Source organism: Odocoileus virginianus, chromosome 32 (genome assembly GCF_023699985.2).
Source record: "Odocoileus virginianus isolate 20LAN1187 ecotype Illinois chromosome 32, Ovbor_1.2, whole genome shotgun sequence".
Classification (NCBI taxonomy): Eukaryota; Metazoa; Chordata; class Mammalia; order Artiodactyla; family Cervidae; genus Odocoileus; species Odocoileus virginianus.
The window spans coordinates 1636286-1648813 of NC_069705.1; the positions used below are offsets into that span (position 1 = coordinate 1636286).

Below are 12528 nucleotides of genomic sequence, written 5' to 3' on the forward strand. Positions count from 1 at the left end.
TGCTGCAGTGTGAGTCGTTTAGTCATGTCCAACTCTTTGTGACCCCATGGACTGTAGCCCCCCAGGCTCCTCTGTCCATGGAGTTGTCCAGGCAAGAATACTAGAGTGGCCTGCCATTTCCTTCTCCAGGGACAATATTGTGCTGGTTTCTGCCAAAGGCCACCATCAGCCATTGGTATACCTACATCCCCTCCCTCTTGAACCTGCCTCCCACTCCCTCCCCGTGTGTAGTTTCTGTTTAAATGCCCGTCAGCATGTCACTGGTTTGGACGTGCAACATGACTGGGAACACAGTGGCTGCCAGAGAGATGGACTTGTGTCCCTTCTCTGCCTGGTGGTCCCAGAGCCCTTTCTTTCCAGCCCACGGTCGCCCTTTAGCAGGCGGAGACAAGCCTGCTCCAGGGTTTTCAGCAGGAGGCCCAGGGCCCAGGTTGTAGGAATGGCTCCATTTCACAAAGAGCTGGCTCTGCCCACACTTCTGTTATCTGCTCGGGCTGGAACTGGCTGTGACCCTGTCGCACAAGTGACGCAGGTTAAACATAAGAAAGACCTCACAAAGGCCGTGGACCTTGTTTTTCTGGAAGTTTGGATTAAACACAAGAGAAAAGGTTTTTTATCCGTCCAAACTGGCTGCGCTACAAAGCTGTCCATCACCACCCTTTGGGAAGCTATATTCCAGTTCCCTGCGTGGCCGCCAGAACCCACCCTGGCGGTTGTGATTCTGAACCTGTGTCTTAAAATCCCTCTGGGTGATGGTGGTGCACAGCTCGGCAGGCCACTTGGCCTGGATACTGAGAGAGACACTTCAGAATCAGACTGAGGCTGGGTGCGCTCCTAACACCCTATGACTATGACTTGGCTATATACCCTGCCTCCTGCCCCCACCAATGATGCGAACTTAGGAGGAGAAGCCAGAGTAAATAATTTATTTCATGCCAAGGTTGACAAAGGCATTTGTGTTCAGTGATCCCAGGATGGCAAGCTGAAGAGACTTTACTACTTGCTTGATCCCTTCCCCCGTTTGATGGATGAGAAAACTGAGGCCAGCTTGTTGGCTAGCCTTGCAGGAAGTGTTAGGAACTAGTTAGGATCAGAGTGATTTTGTTGGAAGTTCTTGAACTCTGGCACTGAATGCAGGGGTCAGACACCTTCACAGGGAGTGCTGCGGGTCCCCCTTAAGTGTACGCCCGCTGTGGGCTTACCCACCTACTTTGGTGTTTGTGGTTCCCTCTGCCCCCTCTCCAAAGATCTTGGACTTGCCCCCATCTCATGGTCCTTATGGGTGGGACAGCAATCTGCCCTATCATCTGGAGGGTGGTGTGGGGGCCCTCTCCTAGAAGGGGTGGTTCTGATTAAGGGGCTGCCCATGTTTCCAGAAGGTGGGCGGGGGGGGGGGGGGGGGGTGCAGGCCTCCCTGCAGACTGATCACCCCCAGACTCCTCCAGCCCCGCTACCCCCCACCCCCAACTCCCTAAAGATGAGCCGGAAGGAGAGAGCAAGCCAGTGCCATAATCGATTTCTTTATTAATTTTGACATTTGTTCAGCTGGTGTAGGGAGAATGGTCTATACATCAGAGAGGGGTGGGTAGGGGGGAGATTCCCTCCAGAGAACAGAGCCGTGTGGAAGAGTCAAGAAAAGAATCATTTTCATAACAATTTTAAAAAATCAAGGTAATTCCAAAACTTCTAAAAAGCGTCTAAGGTGCAGACTGCAGCATTCTCTAGGCATCGTGTGGCGACCCCAAACCCCTCCCCTACAAGCTCCTACTAGCAGCGGACGCGGCATGCCGCCGAGGGCCGGGGCCGGCGGGCCAAGCAGCGAAGCCAGACAGAGAGAGGGGCCAAAGCGCAGCCGGGCCGGGGCCGGGGCTCTACGGGGGCTACCGGGTCGGGGCGCCGGGGCGAGGCGGGGGCCGATGGCGGCGGGAGGCGGCCCCGCGCCTGTCTTCCTTGGCCTTCAGCGAGTCTAGCCGGCCGGGGGCGCTGGGGGGTGGGGGCGCCGGGGCCGGGCGAGGGGTGAGGCTGGCGGCGGCCAGGATGCTCTGCGCGCCGCCCCGCGCGCTCGGGGGGCTCCCTCTCCCCTCGCGCCCCTTGGAGGCCGGGCCGACCCCGACCCCGCCGGGGCCCACGGGAACACGTGTGCTCTGGGCCCGGCCGGGGTCGGGGGCGCTGGGGGGTGGGGGGCGCGCTCTGCCGTCGAGGGAGCTTCTGTGCTACTTGGAAGGTTCGGATGTGTTCGGAGGACACCTCGGCAGAGCGGCGGGGAGGACGGTGACCGGACATCCACACACAGTGTGGCCCTTGGGCGGGCGAGAAGAGCCTGCAGGCTCTCCCGGCCTGGAGGGCGCCGCGGGGCGGGCGCGTTGTGCTGATTCGGGCCTCCCTCTGCCGCGGGTCGGGGGCTCTGGTGTAACTTTAAGGCTCTTCCCTGATGGCACCGAGGCGAGGAACTTCGTCTCCTTGCTGCCCTGACGGCGGGGGAGCCCTGGGCCGGGAGGGTCTCCTTCCTGGCTGGGGCCTCCAGGTGGTCAGCCGTCTGTCCCCCTGCGCTCCGCCCGCGCCCCACCCCCCGCGCTGCCTCTCCAGGAGGCCGGAGGGGTGGTGCGGGGGCACCTTGACTGCCCAGCCCAGACCACCCCCCATCCCGCCGGCTGCCTGGACTTAGAGCACCGAGTTCGCTCCGGGAGACCTCGGGTGGCGGCTGACCTAAGACCTGGGCAGGTCCGCATTCGCGAGCCCTATGCCCTTCCTTCCTGTTGCACTGAAAGCCTGCAGGGTTCCTTCTCCCGCAGCCTGGAGTCCTCAGCTGAGCTGTTTGTGAGTGCTCTGTACATACTGCTGAAGTGTTTCTATTGATTTGCATAGTATTTATTGTTTTCCATATACACAAGGCTTGATTACTGTACAGTTTACACTTTGAACACAGACTAGGATGTAAGTGCTTGAAGGTATAGAAAACCTCTTCTCTACTGAACATGCTGGTGCAATCCTGGGACAGCCATCGGCCCTCCCCCAGCTGAGAGCAAAGACCCTTCCGGATGGGGCGCTGGCTCCCTTGGAGCCCTACAGCTAAGCCTGGGGGTCCTCACCTCAGATTCTTAAGTCCCTGACACAAGGAACCCCCGAATGCATTCTGAAGATAATGATTTTCCATTGGAAGATGATTAATACTAGCAGAGAGAGAGAGAGACAACATAAAAAAAATTCCAGTTTATCCACAGGAGAGTCTATACAGCCTCGGACATCACAGTAAAATCTGTGTATATACTGAGCGGAGGGGAGAGGTGTGCATGTGCGGGCGTGTTTGTGTGTCCTGATGCCGTGTAGCGCATTCTGGAAGGTTCTGGAAGGTTCGGTCCACCGGCAAGGATGGTCACACATGGAGCATGGAGGTGTGTGGGTGTGGAAGGCTGGCAGATGAGGGCAAGGGATTAAAGGTGTGGGACTGATTTCATGTCTAGTTTTCTTTTTTTTCCCCTTTCCAGGAAGCTTTTTTTTTTTTCCCTTTCCAGGAAGCTCACATGGATTTCCTACAGAATGAGGTTGGGGGAAAAAAAAAAAAGTACCCTGTAACAAGTCGAAATTGAAATGATTTAAAAAAATATCTCATCCCAGCCACAAAGAGCCCTTGTTTTGCTGTTGCCTTCGGCGCTCTCCTGCGCGTTCTGCGTCCCTCTCTCTCTGCACACCCCCTCTTGCTGCTTCCATCCACATTCCCCACAGGGATCCACCGTCGCTAGAGGCAGGACTGAAGACTGTAGGTCATGCGTCTACAGTCGTTCATGCGAATAGGTGACTAAAGGAAGTCCCTTACGGAGGTCATGCCGTCAGCCTCCAGGGACGCGTGCGCCGGGCCTCCGGGCCAGCTCTCCTCCTGGATGCGTGGCAGAGTGTGTGGAGTTCAAGGGTTGGGTGTCGAGGTGTGATCCTGGGGGACACACAGACAGAAGGGGTCCCTTAGAAGAGGCGCAACCCGCAGAAAAGGAAAAAAAAAAAAAACAACCCACCATCCTGAGCTTTTGCACTGGCGGCCCCAGGGCAGGAGTGAATCAGGAAAAGCGGCCTCCCCAAGCAAGGCAGGAGCTGCAAGGTGCTGAGCCTGGCGGGGACCTTCCTGAAACCCCAGCTGCCCCGCTTCCGGACCCAGAGGCTGCCACAGGCTCCATGCCCTTGGATGAGTTCCCTGGATGGCACAGTCACCTGGGGAGAGGCCCCCCGTGTACCCAGCACCCAGGAGAGGGGCCGGGCTGGTCGGCACTGCCCTGGCTCGTTCAGTCTAGCCAGCGGGCACGGATGTCTCCTGTGTGCCAGGCTGCACGGAGCAGGCGTCACCTCGGGAGCTCGTGGCCTCAAGGGACCTCAGTGCCGCTCTGGTTCTGTCCACGACTCTATTTGTCAGCGGCCTCTGGCTCCTCTCCCCATTGTCTTGTGGATGGACAGCCTCGACTGGGGTCTAGGGGCCTTTGAAAACCAGAGGCCTTCTCCCCAGGAGACGAGGTGTATCAGACTGGAAGACGGCAGCTGTGCCTGCCGGGTGAAGTTGAACTCTGCAGCCTACAAGTCACAGCCACGTGGCTCCCCTGCCTCCCTGTGGGGCTTCGTCTTCCAGCCTGGGGCGGGGCGCACGTAAAACTCCATGTTTGCGGGATCTGCCACCCAGGGTTCTATCTGTAGGAATTTAACATGAAGAGGTGCTGACAGCCTCCTAGGCGGGGCTGGAAGTGATACAGAAAGGCAGAAACTCATCTGAGGCACAGCTGTCTCCAGGCGGGGAGCTCGTCATCGTGGGTGGGCCCTACAGGAGCCAGGGCTGGGGAGGAGGCTTGGAGGTGACCAAGTGCAGCTCAGCCCCAAGCAGCTCCCCAGGATGGAGAGCAGGGTTAAGCTCCTCGCCAGACTGAAAAGCCAGGCCTGCTGCCGCTATGGCGTGAGCGAGCTGTCGCCCTGGAAGGGACCCCTCCACCACGGCCCGTGTCCCTGTTAGCGAAGCCACCTCCTCGGAGTCTGAAGCCCCGTGCCCGCTGCTGCCTGCCTTTGACCTCGGCTCCTCTGTCAAGGACACCATCCAGTTTCCTCTAGGCTGAAGTTCGGCCCATTGCCCTCCAGCCCTCTCCTCCAGGAAGCCCTCCTGAAAACTCCAGCTCCCCTTCTCTCTTGCCTCTTGTGTCACAGCCTGGCATGTAACAAACAGTCTGGCTGAGAGCATGAACTCTGAAGCCAGGTTGCCTGCACTCATATCCTGCCTCTGCCCGTTTCCTGCTTTGTAGTCTCGGTCAAGCTACTTATACTGTCGGGGACTCGGTTTCCCCTGCTGTAAAACGAGGCGAGGAGGAGGACGCAGCTCGTTTAACTCTTGTGATGCTGGACAGCATCTAGGAAGCGCTCGGGACCCTAAGCTGTACTGGATGCCGCTGTGGTCGGGATCCAGAAACACTCTGTCCTATCTGTCCTGTCTCTCATCTGCTTACCTCCCTGGCTGGAGTATCAACACTCTGAGGGCAGTAGCCAGCCTTAACTCTTCCTGTGGGGGGCTTCCCAGGTGGTGCCAGGAGTAAAGAACCTGCCTCCCAATGCAGGAGATGTAAGAGACTCGGGTTCTTGGGGTCGCAAAGAGTCGGACACGGCTGAAGTGACTGAGCACGCATGTACATACCCTTCCCTCGGGCGCCAGAGCGCCTACCCTAGCGCTGTGCATGCCTCTCGTAAGAGACCTTACAGAATCCTGAGCCTGGGGAAGACAAGCTAGGATCCTCCTCCCACTGTTCGGCCCTGACACGGAGCAGAGGATAAGGTTCAACGCGGAGAGGGATGATTCTGGGGTAACCGCTCTTCCTGTCTCTGGGTGAGCTCAGCTCCAGGAGGCGTTGGGACCGGCTGGCAGTGGCAGCGGTGGCCAGGGAGTGCGGATCTCTGCTCACCACTGCCCTGGATGCCCATCCAGAAAGGTCTCACCCCCAAAACACTAAGCCAACAGCCTCCTGCAGCTCCAAGTGGCTGGGCAGGTCAGGCTCTTTCCCTCATGTCATTTCTCTGTGTCACTGGCCCCTACCCCTGCCAGCATCTGGGGGTATCTCCTGTCTCCCATAGCCCAATATACCTGCGGAGGCTGGGGGTGAGAGTGGACTGTCACTTAAAAGAGGAAAGTAAACAGGACCTCAGCCCTCCTTCCCACCTCCTACGGAGACTGTGCTGTGCTAAGATGCTTTCGTCGTGTCCGACTCGTTGCCATCCCATGGACTGTAGCCTGCCAGGCTCCTCTGTCCATGGGATTCTCCAGGCAAGAACACTGGAGTGGGTGGCCATTCCCTTCTCCAGGGGATCTTCCCGACCCAGGGATCAAACCCGAGTCTCTTAGGCCTCCTGCACTGGCAGGTGGGTTCTTTATAGGTTAACTTTCATTTATTAAAATATTCTGGGCTTCCCTGGTAGCTCAGACAGTAAAGAATCTGCCTGCAATACAGGAGACCTGGGTTCCATCCCAGGGTCAAGAAGATCCCCTAGAGAAGGAAATGGCAACCCACTCCAGTATTCTTGCCTGGAGAATCCCATGGACAGAGGAGTGTAGTGCCGGGTCGCAAAGAGTCAGACACAATTGAAGTGGCTAACAGTTACTTACTATTAAAATGCTCTCTTTAGTCAGAGCTAACACAAAACTTGGCAACTACTGTGTCTGAATGAAAAGTGTCTCTTGAAAAAGGAAACAAAAAAAGCAACAGCTATCGCATGCGTGGCACTGCCCAGCACCCAGCTGGGCACCTCTAAACTAGAGGGCACAGGCTGCCTGCTCCCTGCTGTGCCCTGGCAGTGCTGACACCCTGATTCTTGGACCTGGAGCAAAACCCACCAGCTGCTTCCTGCCTGCTGCACACTGACCAGGCTTGTCTCCACAGCAACTATCTAGCTCCTGCAATATGACTAGAAAGTGCCCTCCCCGACCTGCCAGAACTCATGCAAAATCCTTCCCAAGGGCAGGGGGGATAGGTGCGGAAATGCAGTGGGCACCAGGGATCAGGGTGTTCTGCCCTCTGGGCTGTTCCACTGCTTTGAACAAACTGTCGCTGTCTCATCTCAGCTCACCTTTTAGGAGTCAAGTCTACAACTGTGCCACAGGATCTCTGGGCGGTTTGGGAAGAAAAATCAGAATGGGTCCTACTAACCCACTCTTCAGTCTGCAACAAAATCACTGGAGCTTTTGCCCCAATCCTGAGCCCCAGGATGGTGGTTCAGAAGTGCTGGGCAGGGCCAGGAGTCTGCTCTGTCACCAGGCGCCCAGATGAGGGTGCCACAGGGATGTGGGCGGCACTTTGAGGATCAGTGGACTGGGACTGGACAATTTAGAAAACCCTTTCATGAACGTAAACCCATAGATCACCATAACCACCCTACAAGAGGAAGACGCTGGGGCACCTGAGGCTTGGAGAGGTCAGCTGACCCGCCTGGGTCACGCTGCACGTAAGACCTGCCGTTGGTTGAGTGCCAGGATACACCCTGGATTCTCCTTACTCCTCACAGTCGCCCTCACGGTTCCCATGGTTATTTTTAAGCCTAGAAGGAAATGGCAACCCACTCCAGTATTCTTGTCTGGGAAATCCCATGGACAGAGAAGCCTGCTGGGCTATATAGTCCACGGGGTTGCAAAGAGTCGGACACGCCTTAGTGGCTAAACAACAACAGCACCGGAGTGACACGCATTCAGAGAGTAATTTCATCCTCCCAGTAGGAGACGGAAGCTTGCGGAGCAGGAGGAGCCAGGCCTGGACCCTGGACCCCTGCCCAGCTTCCACTCTCTCTCAGTCAGTTCTCATTGTCTGCAGGAGGCATGTTCTCTCGAGTCGCCAGGACCCCTGAATTAGCCAGGCCTTGACCATTGCTCCCCAGCAAAGTGCCGCTCAGGGTTCCTGCCAGCCTCTGGTCGTGACATGTTTTTCAAACTATAAACACACAACCCTGTGTATTTCTGATCAAAGACAACATATTTAATGTACCACTGACCCTTGAACAATATGGGTTTGAACTGCACGGACCCACTTGTACATTGGCTCTCTTTTTCAATAAATACAGTACTTGCATTTTCATTTCACAGGATCTTTAGACGAACTGAGGGTGGGGACAAGTTCGTATCGGATTACAGATCACACCACATAGAGTTGAAAGAACCAGGGTTTGAACCCAGGATTCTATCCAGACTGTTCCAGCTTCCTGCCCCGGGGGCGAGTCATTCATCAAAGCCTTTGTTTTTTAGGCAGACAGAACAGTGCTGAGATTTTCAACTGCCTGGAGGGTCAGCGCCCCCTAAGTCCCAAGTTGTTCAAGGGTCAACTGGATATTGTTGCATTATTAATACTGAACTAGTGTCCTGCAGAGCTTTAACTCATGACTGAATGAAGCTCATCTAACACACGGATTTCCTCCACACAGCCCATCACAGCCCTGCTGCTCTTAGCGACACCAGACAGCAGGGCTATTTATAATAGCGAAATCACCCACCAACAGCACAAAGATGCAAAAAAAAAAAAAAAAGTGACACTAAATAGACACCAAAAGGACGCTGGATCTGAGTGTGATCTGAAACAGGGACAGAGAGACGGTCGCCTTGTTCGACCTCCACTGGGAACAGGCCCGCAGGGGACCCACTGCTTTACTACCGGCACGTCCCTGAAAGGCCATGGGAGGGAAGCGTGGGTGTGCTGGATTTGGGGGTTACATGTACTGTAACTAGTAGGCAACTGTGCAAGTTAGCAATTATTTGGAATCCAGGAACCCCGGGGCCTGTGTAAGCTTGCAAGTGGCAGGTAGCAAAGCAGGAAGGACTGAGCGCCCTCAGCCCCTTCCCCGTCTTGTCTGCACTCTGTCTTGCTCAGGGGGTAGAGCCTTGCAGGCTGTCCCCTGGGCTCTGGGGACCAGACAGGAGCCTCCTGCACACAGGCTCCCGCCCCACAGACTTCCCTGACCTCTTCCAGGCAGAAGCCTCATCCCTCTGCGGTAGCCAGGCCACTCTGCACCCTGCCACCCACGCCAGGTGGCGTTGGACCTGCATCTCCCAAGTGTGTGTGTGTATGTGTGTGTGGCGGGGTTCAGTCACTTTGCAGATCTACAGAAAAAAATTTCCGAACGTCTAGGTTCCGTCCTTCCCCTGGCCTGCGGTCTGGGCCACCTCTCTCCTGTTTGGGAACAGCAGCAGAACCTGAGCCAAACGTCACTGCCCTAAGAAAAATAAGGCCCAAGAGTGTCCTCTGCCTTCCACTCTGCTTTCTCAAAGTATTTGCACCTCTGGATCATTTCCAGGACTGACCACAGCCGATGCTCTAAACCAGCAGCCTGCTGGGACCCTGGCAGTGTGGGGGTTAACGTGGTGACCTCCTTAAGCTGCTGAGAAGTCAGGTCTAATTTTATCCTATGACTGGATGGGCCAGACTTTTTTTTCCCCCCTCCAAGTGCTGAGGGAAGCCCAGAGTCAGCACTTCTGGGGGCTTGGGAGACAGCGGCCCTGCGGTTTTTTTTTTTTTTTTTGCCAAGTGCAGAAAGCGAGCCTGCTGGCCTCGGGCCCAGAGCCAGGCCCAGCGGGTGTAAGTGACAACAGCCCGGTGCGTGCGCGCGCAGGCGCTGGGGCCACGTGCTTCCTGCTTCCGGCCGACTCCCACCCCGACGCGCCCGGCACTGAGCTGATCCGAGCTGGGCACAGCGAAGGGCCTCGGGGCAGCTCAGTACAGGACCCGTCAGGGAGGACGCAGGTCCCAGCGGACCGTGAAGCCCCGCCCCCGCCCCGCACTGCGCAGCCCACTGGAGCGCCTTCGCCGCGTCTTCACGGCCTCCGTCCCTCCCGCACTGCACACCACGCCCCGGCACCCCCCACCCGTCGCCCCTACAGCCTCCTGTGGTTAACTTTGCCTCTTCCTAGAAAGCCAGGAAGTCACATGCTTCAGAAAACACCAAGGAGGATGGAAGCCTTGGATTCCTGGTTCAAGGTACAGCTGGGTTCCAATCCTCTCCCCGATCTTCCTGGGCACGTGCGCTGAAACCTCACAGCTAGCGGACCCCACTGCACCCTCCGGGGTCCTGCCTCCCACCCCACCCCAGGCTCCCTTGCTGGGCTGGGCTTCCAGAATAACGATCGTACGGAGATGCACCCAGTGCTTCTCACTTAGGGAAGCACGTGTCCCACATCTGTTTCTGCACTCCCGAGGAACGGGTCAGCAGAGGCTGTGACGGTTCTCTCGAGGAGGAAACAGCTCAGAAGGCACCGTTAGTAAGCGGGAGTCCGAGCTTGGAGACCACAGCCGTGCCTGGTCCTCCCACTTCATGCTGGGAGAGGCGGGGGTTGGAGGAAAGATGGGGATGCAAAATGAGCCGCCTTGGCGGAGGTTGTTGGAGGGGGGGTGGCAGCGGGAGACCGGGCCATGCAGAAAAGACCGATGCCCGTGTTACCTCCAAAGAGGCCATTCCACAGGAGGGGCTGGAGTTCACTGCTTCCCCCTTTTGAGGCTGGCCCGCTTCACTATCTGAGCCCCCTTCCTGCCCTCTATCAGGTCCGGCTGCAGGCCACTTCCTCTCAGCTCCACCTGGAGACAGCAGTTCAGACAGAAGGCAGGACAGATCACACAGAGAGACGGCGGGAAGGTCAGAGAGGACGGGCACCCTACGGAGGCGGCGGGAAGCTCGAGGGGGAGCCGGCAGACAGGTGAGAGGAGAGGCCCAGGCGGGCTGGCGCAGGGGCAGTGGAGGTCACGGGCCGGCCCCTCGGAAGAGCGAGGGCCTGGGAGGCCGCGGCCCCGGCAGTACCTTGGCGTGAGTCATAAAGGAATCAATGTCCGCCTCCATCTCACTAGGGTCCTCCGGGGGCCCCTCGGAAATCACCTCCTCGAGCTCCGGCGTGTCATCGGGTCCGGAAGGGTCTATCTGGCGAACGACTTTGCGGACGATCTGGAAGAATGAGAGGGAGGGTAGGAGGGGGCTGGGGGAAGCTTGAAAAGGGGCAGGTCCCGGAGTGCAGGGGGTGGGGGGGTGGACGCGGGCTGTGACCCCAGGTGCCCTTCCCTGTGGTCAAGGTCAGGGGTGGCCTCTGACCCCCCTGGTTGGGTGGGGAGCCCGCACTGGGCGTTCTCAGAAGGCCTGGAATTTGCGGTGGGGGTGGGGGGGTTCTCGGCGGGGCTCATAGATGAGTGGGTCTGACCCCATGACTTCCATCTCTAGCCCATGGGGTCCATTCTGCCTGCTGCTGTGTGACGAACGTTTACACTGTCTCTCTTCCCTGCATGACGGTGAGCCGCTGACAGGGAGGGCGTGTCTGTCCCTGCAACTATCTGTTCCCTATTCACACATCTGAATATGCCAATGACTGTCTGCTCTGCACCGACCACGTGCAAGGAGTGGGAAGGTGAGAACATGCACAAGCCTGGAGCTCCTCATGCAAAAGGGGAGACCAGGCCCTGCTCCGACCGAGTGTGTGCACCGGAGCCACACCGGTCAGCCCCCGCCCGCACCCAGCACAGCGCTTGTCCGGCAGAATCGCGGCTCCTGGTGGAGACCTGCTGCCAGCCCCATGCGTTCTCACATCCTTTTTATCTCAGGAAGCCCTGTGGGGACCCCCCCGTACTGCTGTCACGCAGCTGTTTTCAGGGCCAGGGGTCACAGGACTAGGTATGGGCTGCATCCACAGGGCCCCGTCCTTCTGGAACACGGCCGCCCCAGCTGAGCTCAGGCCGAATCAGGCAAAGTAAGGACCGCCACGTCTGGAACTGCGGCAGGTACCCAAACCATCCCATCTGAGCTGGGCTTACCCCACTGTTAGGGCGGCAGCAAGACGCTGAGGGTGAGCCCAGCGCCCTCTGCACTCACCTTCTTGGTGACGACGTTGCCCTGCTCATCCGTGAAATGCTCCTCCGTCACCTGCTCCCCTGGAATATTCTGAAGCTCATTCCCCTGGAATCAGAGGCAGGGAGAAAACTCGAGATGGATAAGTGGAGATAAGGATGGAAAGAAAGAGGAAGTGAAAGTCGCTCCGTCTCATCCGAGTCTTTGCAGCCCCGTAGACTATATAGTCCGTGGAGTTCTCCAGGCCATACTGGAGTGGGTAGCGGGTCCCTTCTCCAGGGGATCTTCCCAACCCAGGGATCGAACCTGGGTCTCCCGCATTGCGGGCAGAGTCTTTACCAGCTGAGCCACACAAGAGAAGCCCAAGAATACTGGAGTGGGCAGCCTATCCCTTCTCCAGCAGATCTTTCCGACCCAGGAATTGAACCAGGGTCTCCTGCATTGCAGGCTGATTGTTTACCAACTGAGCTGTGAGGGAAGCCCAGTAAGGAAATAAGGTAGCAGTAGCAGCAGCAGCCAGAGTCTGGTGAGACCCCACCCTGGCAGGAAACCGCAACTCAGCAAGAAGTGAGTCGGACTGGCCAGCGGCTGCTCCAAGTTGAGGCCGTGGCGGGGGAGGGGCACCCCCGGGGGCCCTGGGCCTGAGGTCGGGAGGGGAGCCCAGGCTCACAGGAGCACCGAGTGACGGATCCCTGCCATCACGCCCCGGAGTGGGCC

At 57.7% G+C, this 12528-nt stretch overlaps 1 protein-coding gene across 11 annotated transcripts in view; it reads right to left on the bottom strand.

Moving 5' to 3' along the window:
* Window positions 1–1504: 1504 nt before the first annotated feature.
* Window positions 1505–12528, bottom strand: part of ANK1 (ankyrin 1) — a 238122-nt gene continuing 227098 nt past the window's right edge. For 6 of the 11 annotated variants that reach the window (XM_070459728.1, XM_020876352.2, XM_070459735.1 and 3 more), the window contains 4 exons: window positions 11836–11919; window positions 10780–10920; window positions 10426–10559; window positions 1505–3928 (listed from right to left, as the gene is read on the bottom strand). In XM_070459728.1, coding sequence (XP_070315829.1) covers window positions 10461–10559; window positions 10780–10920; window positions 11836–11919 — 324 coding nt within the window. In that variant the 3' untranslated portion in view covers window positions 1505–3928; window positions 10426–10460. The remainder of the gene's footprint in view (window positions 3929–10425; window positions 10560–10779; window positions 10921–11835; window positions 11920–12528) is intronic. The other 5 variants (XM_070459729.1, XM_020876354.2, XM_070459731.1 and 2 more) reach the window with 4 other exon arrangements.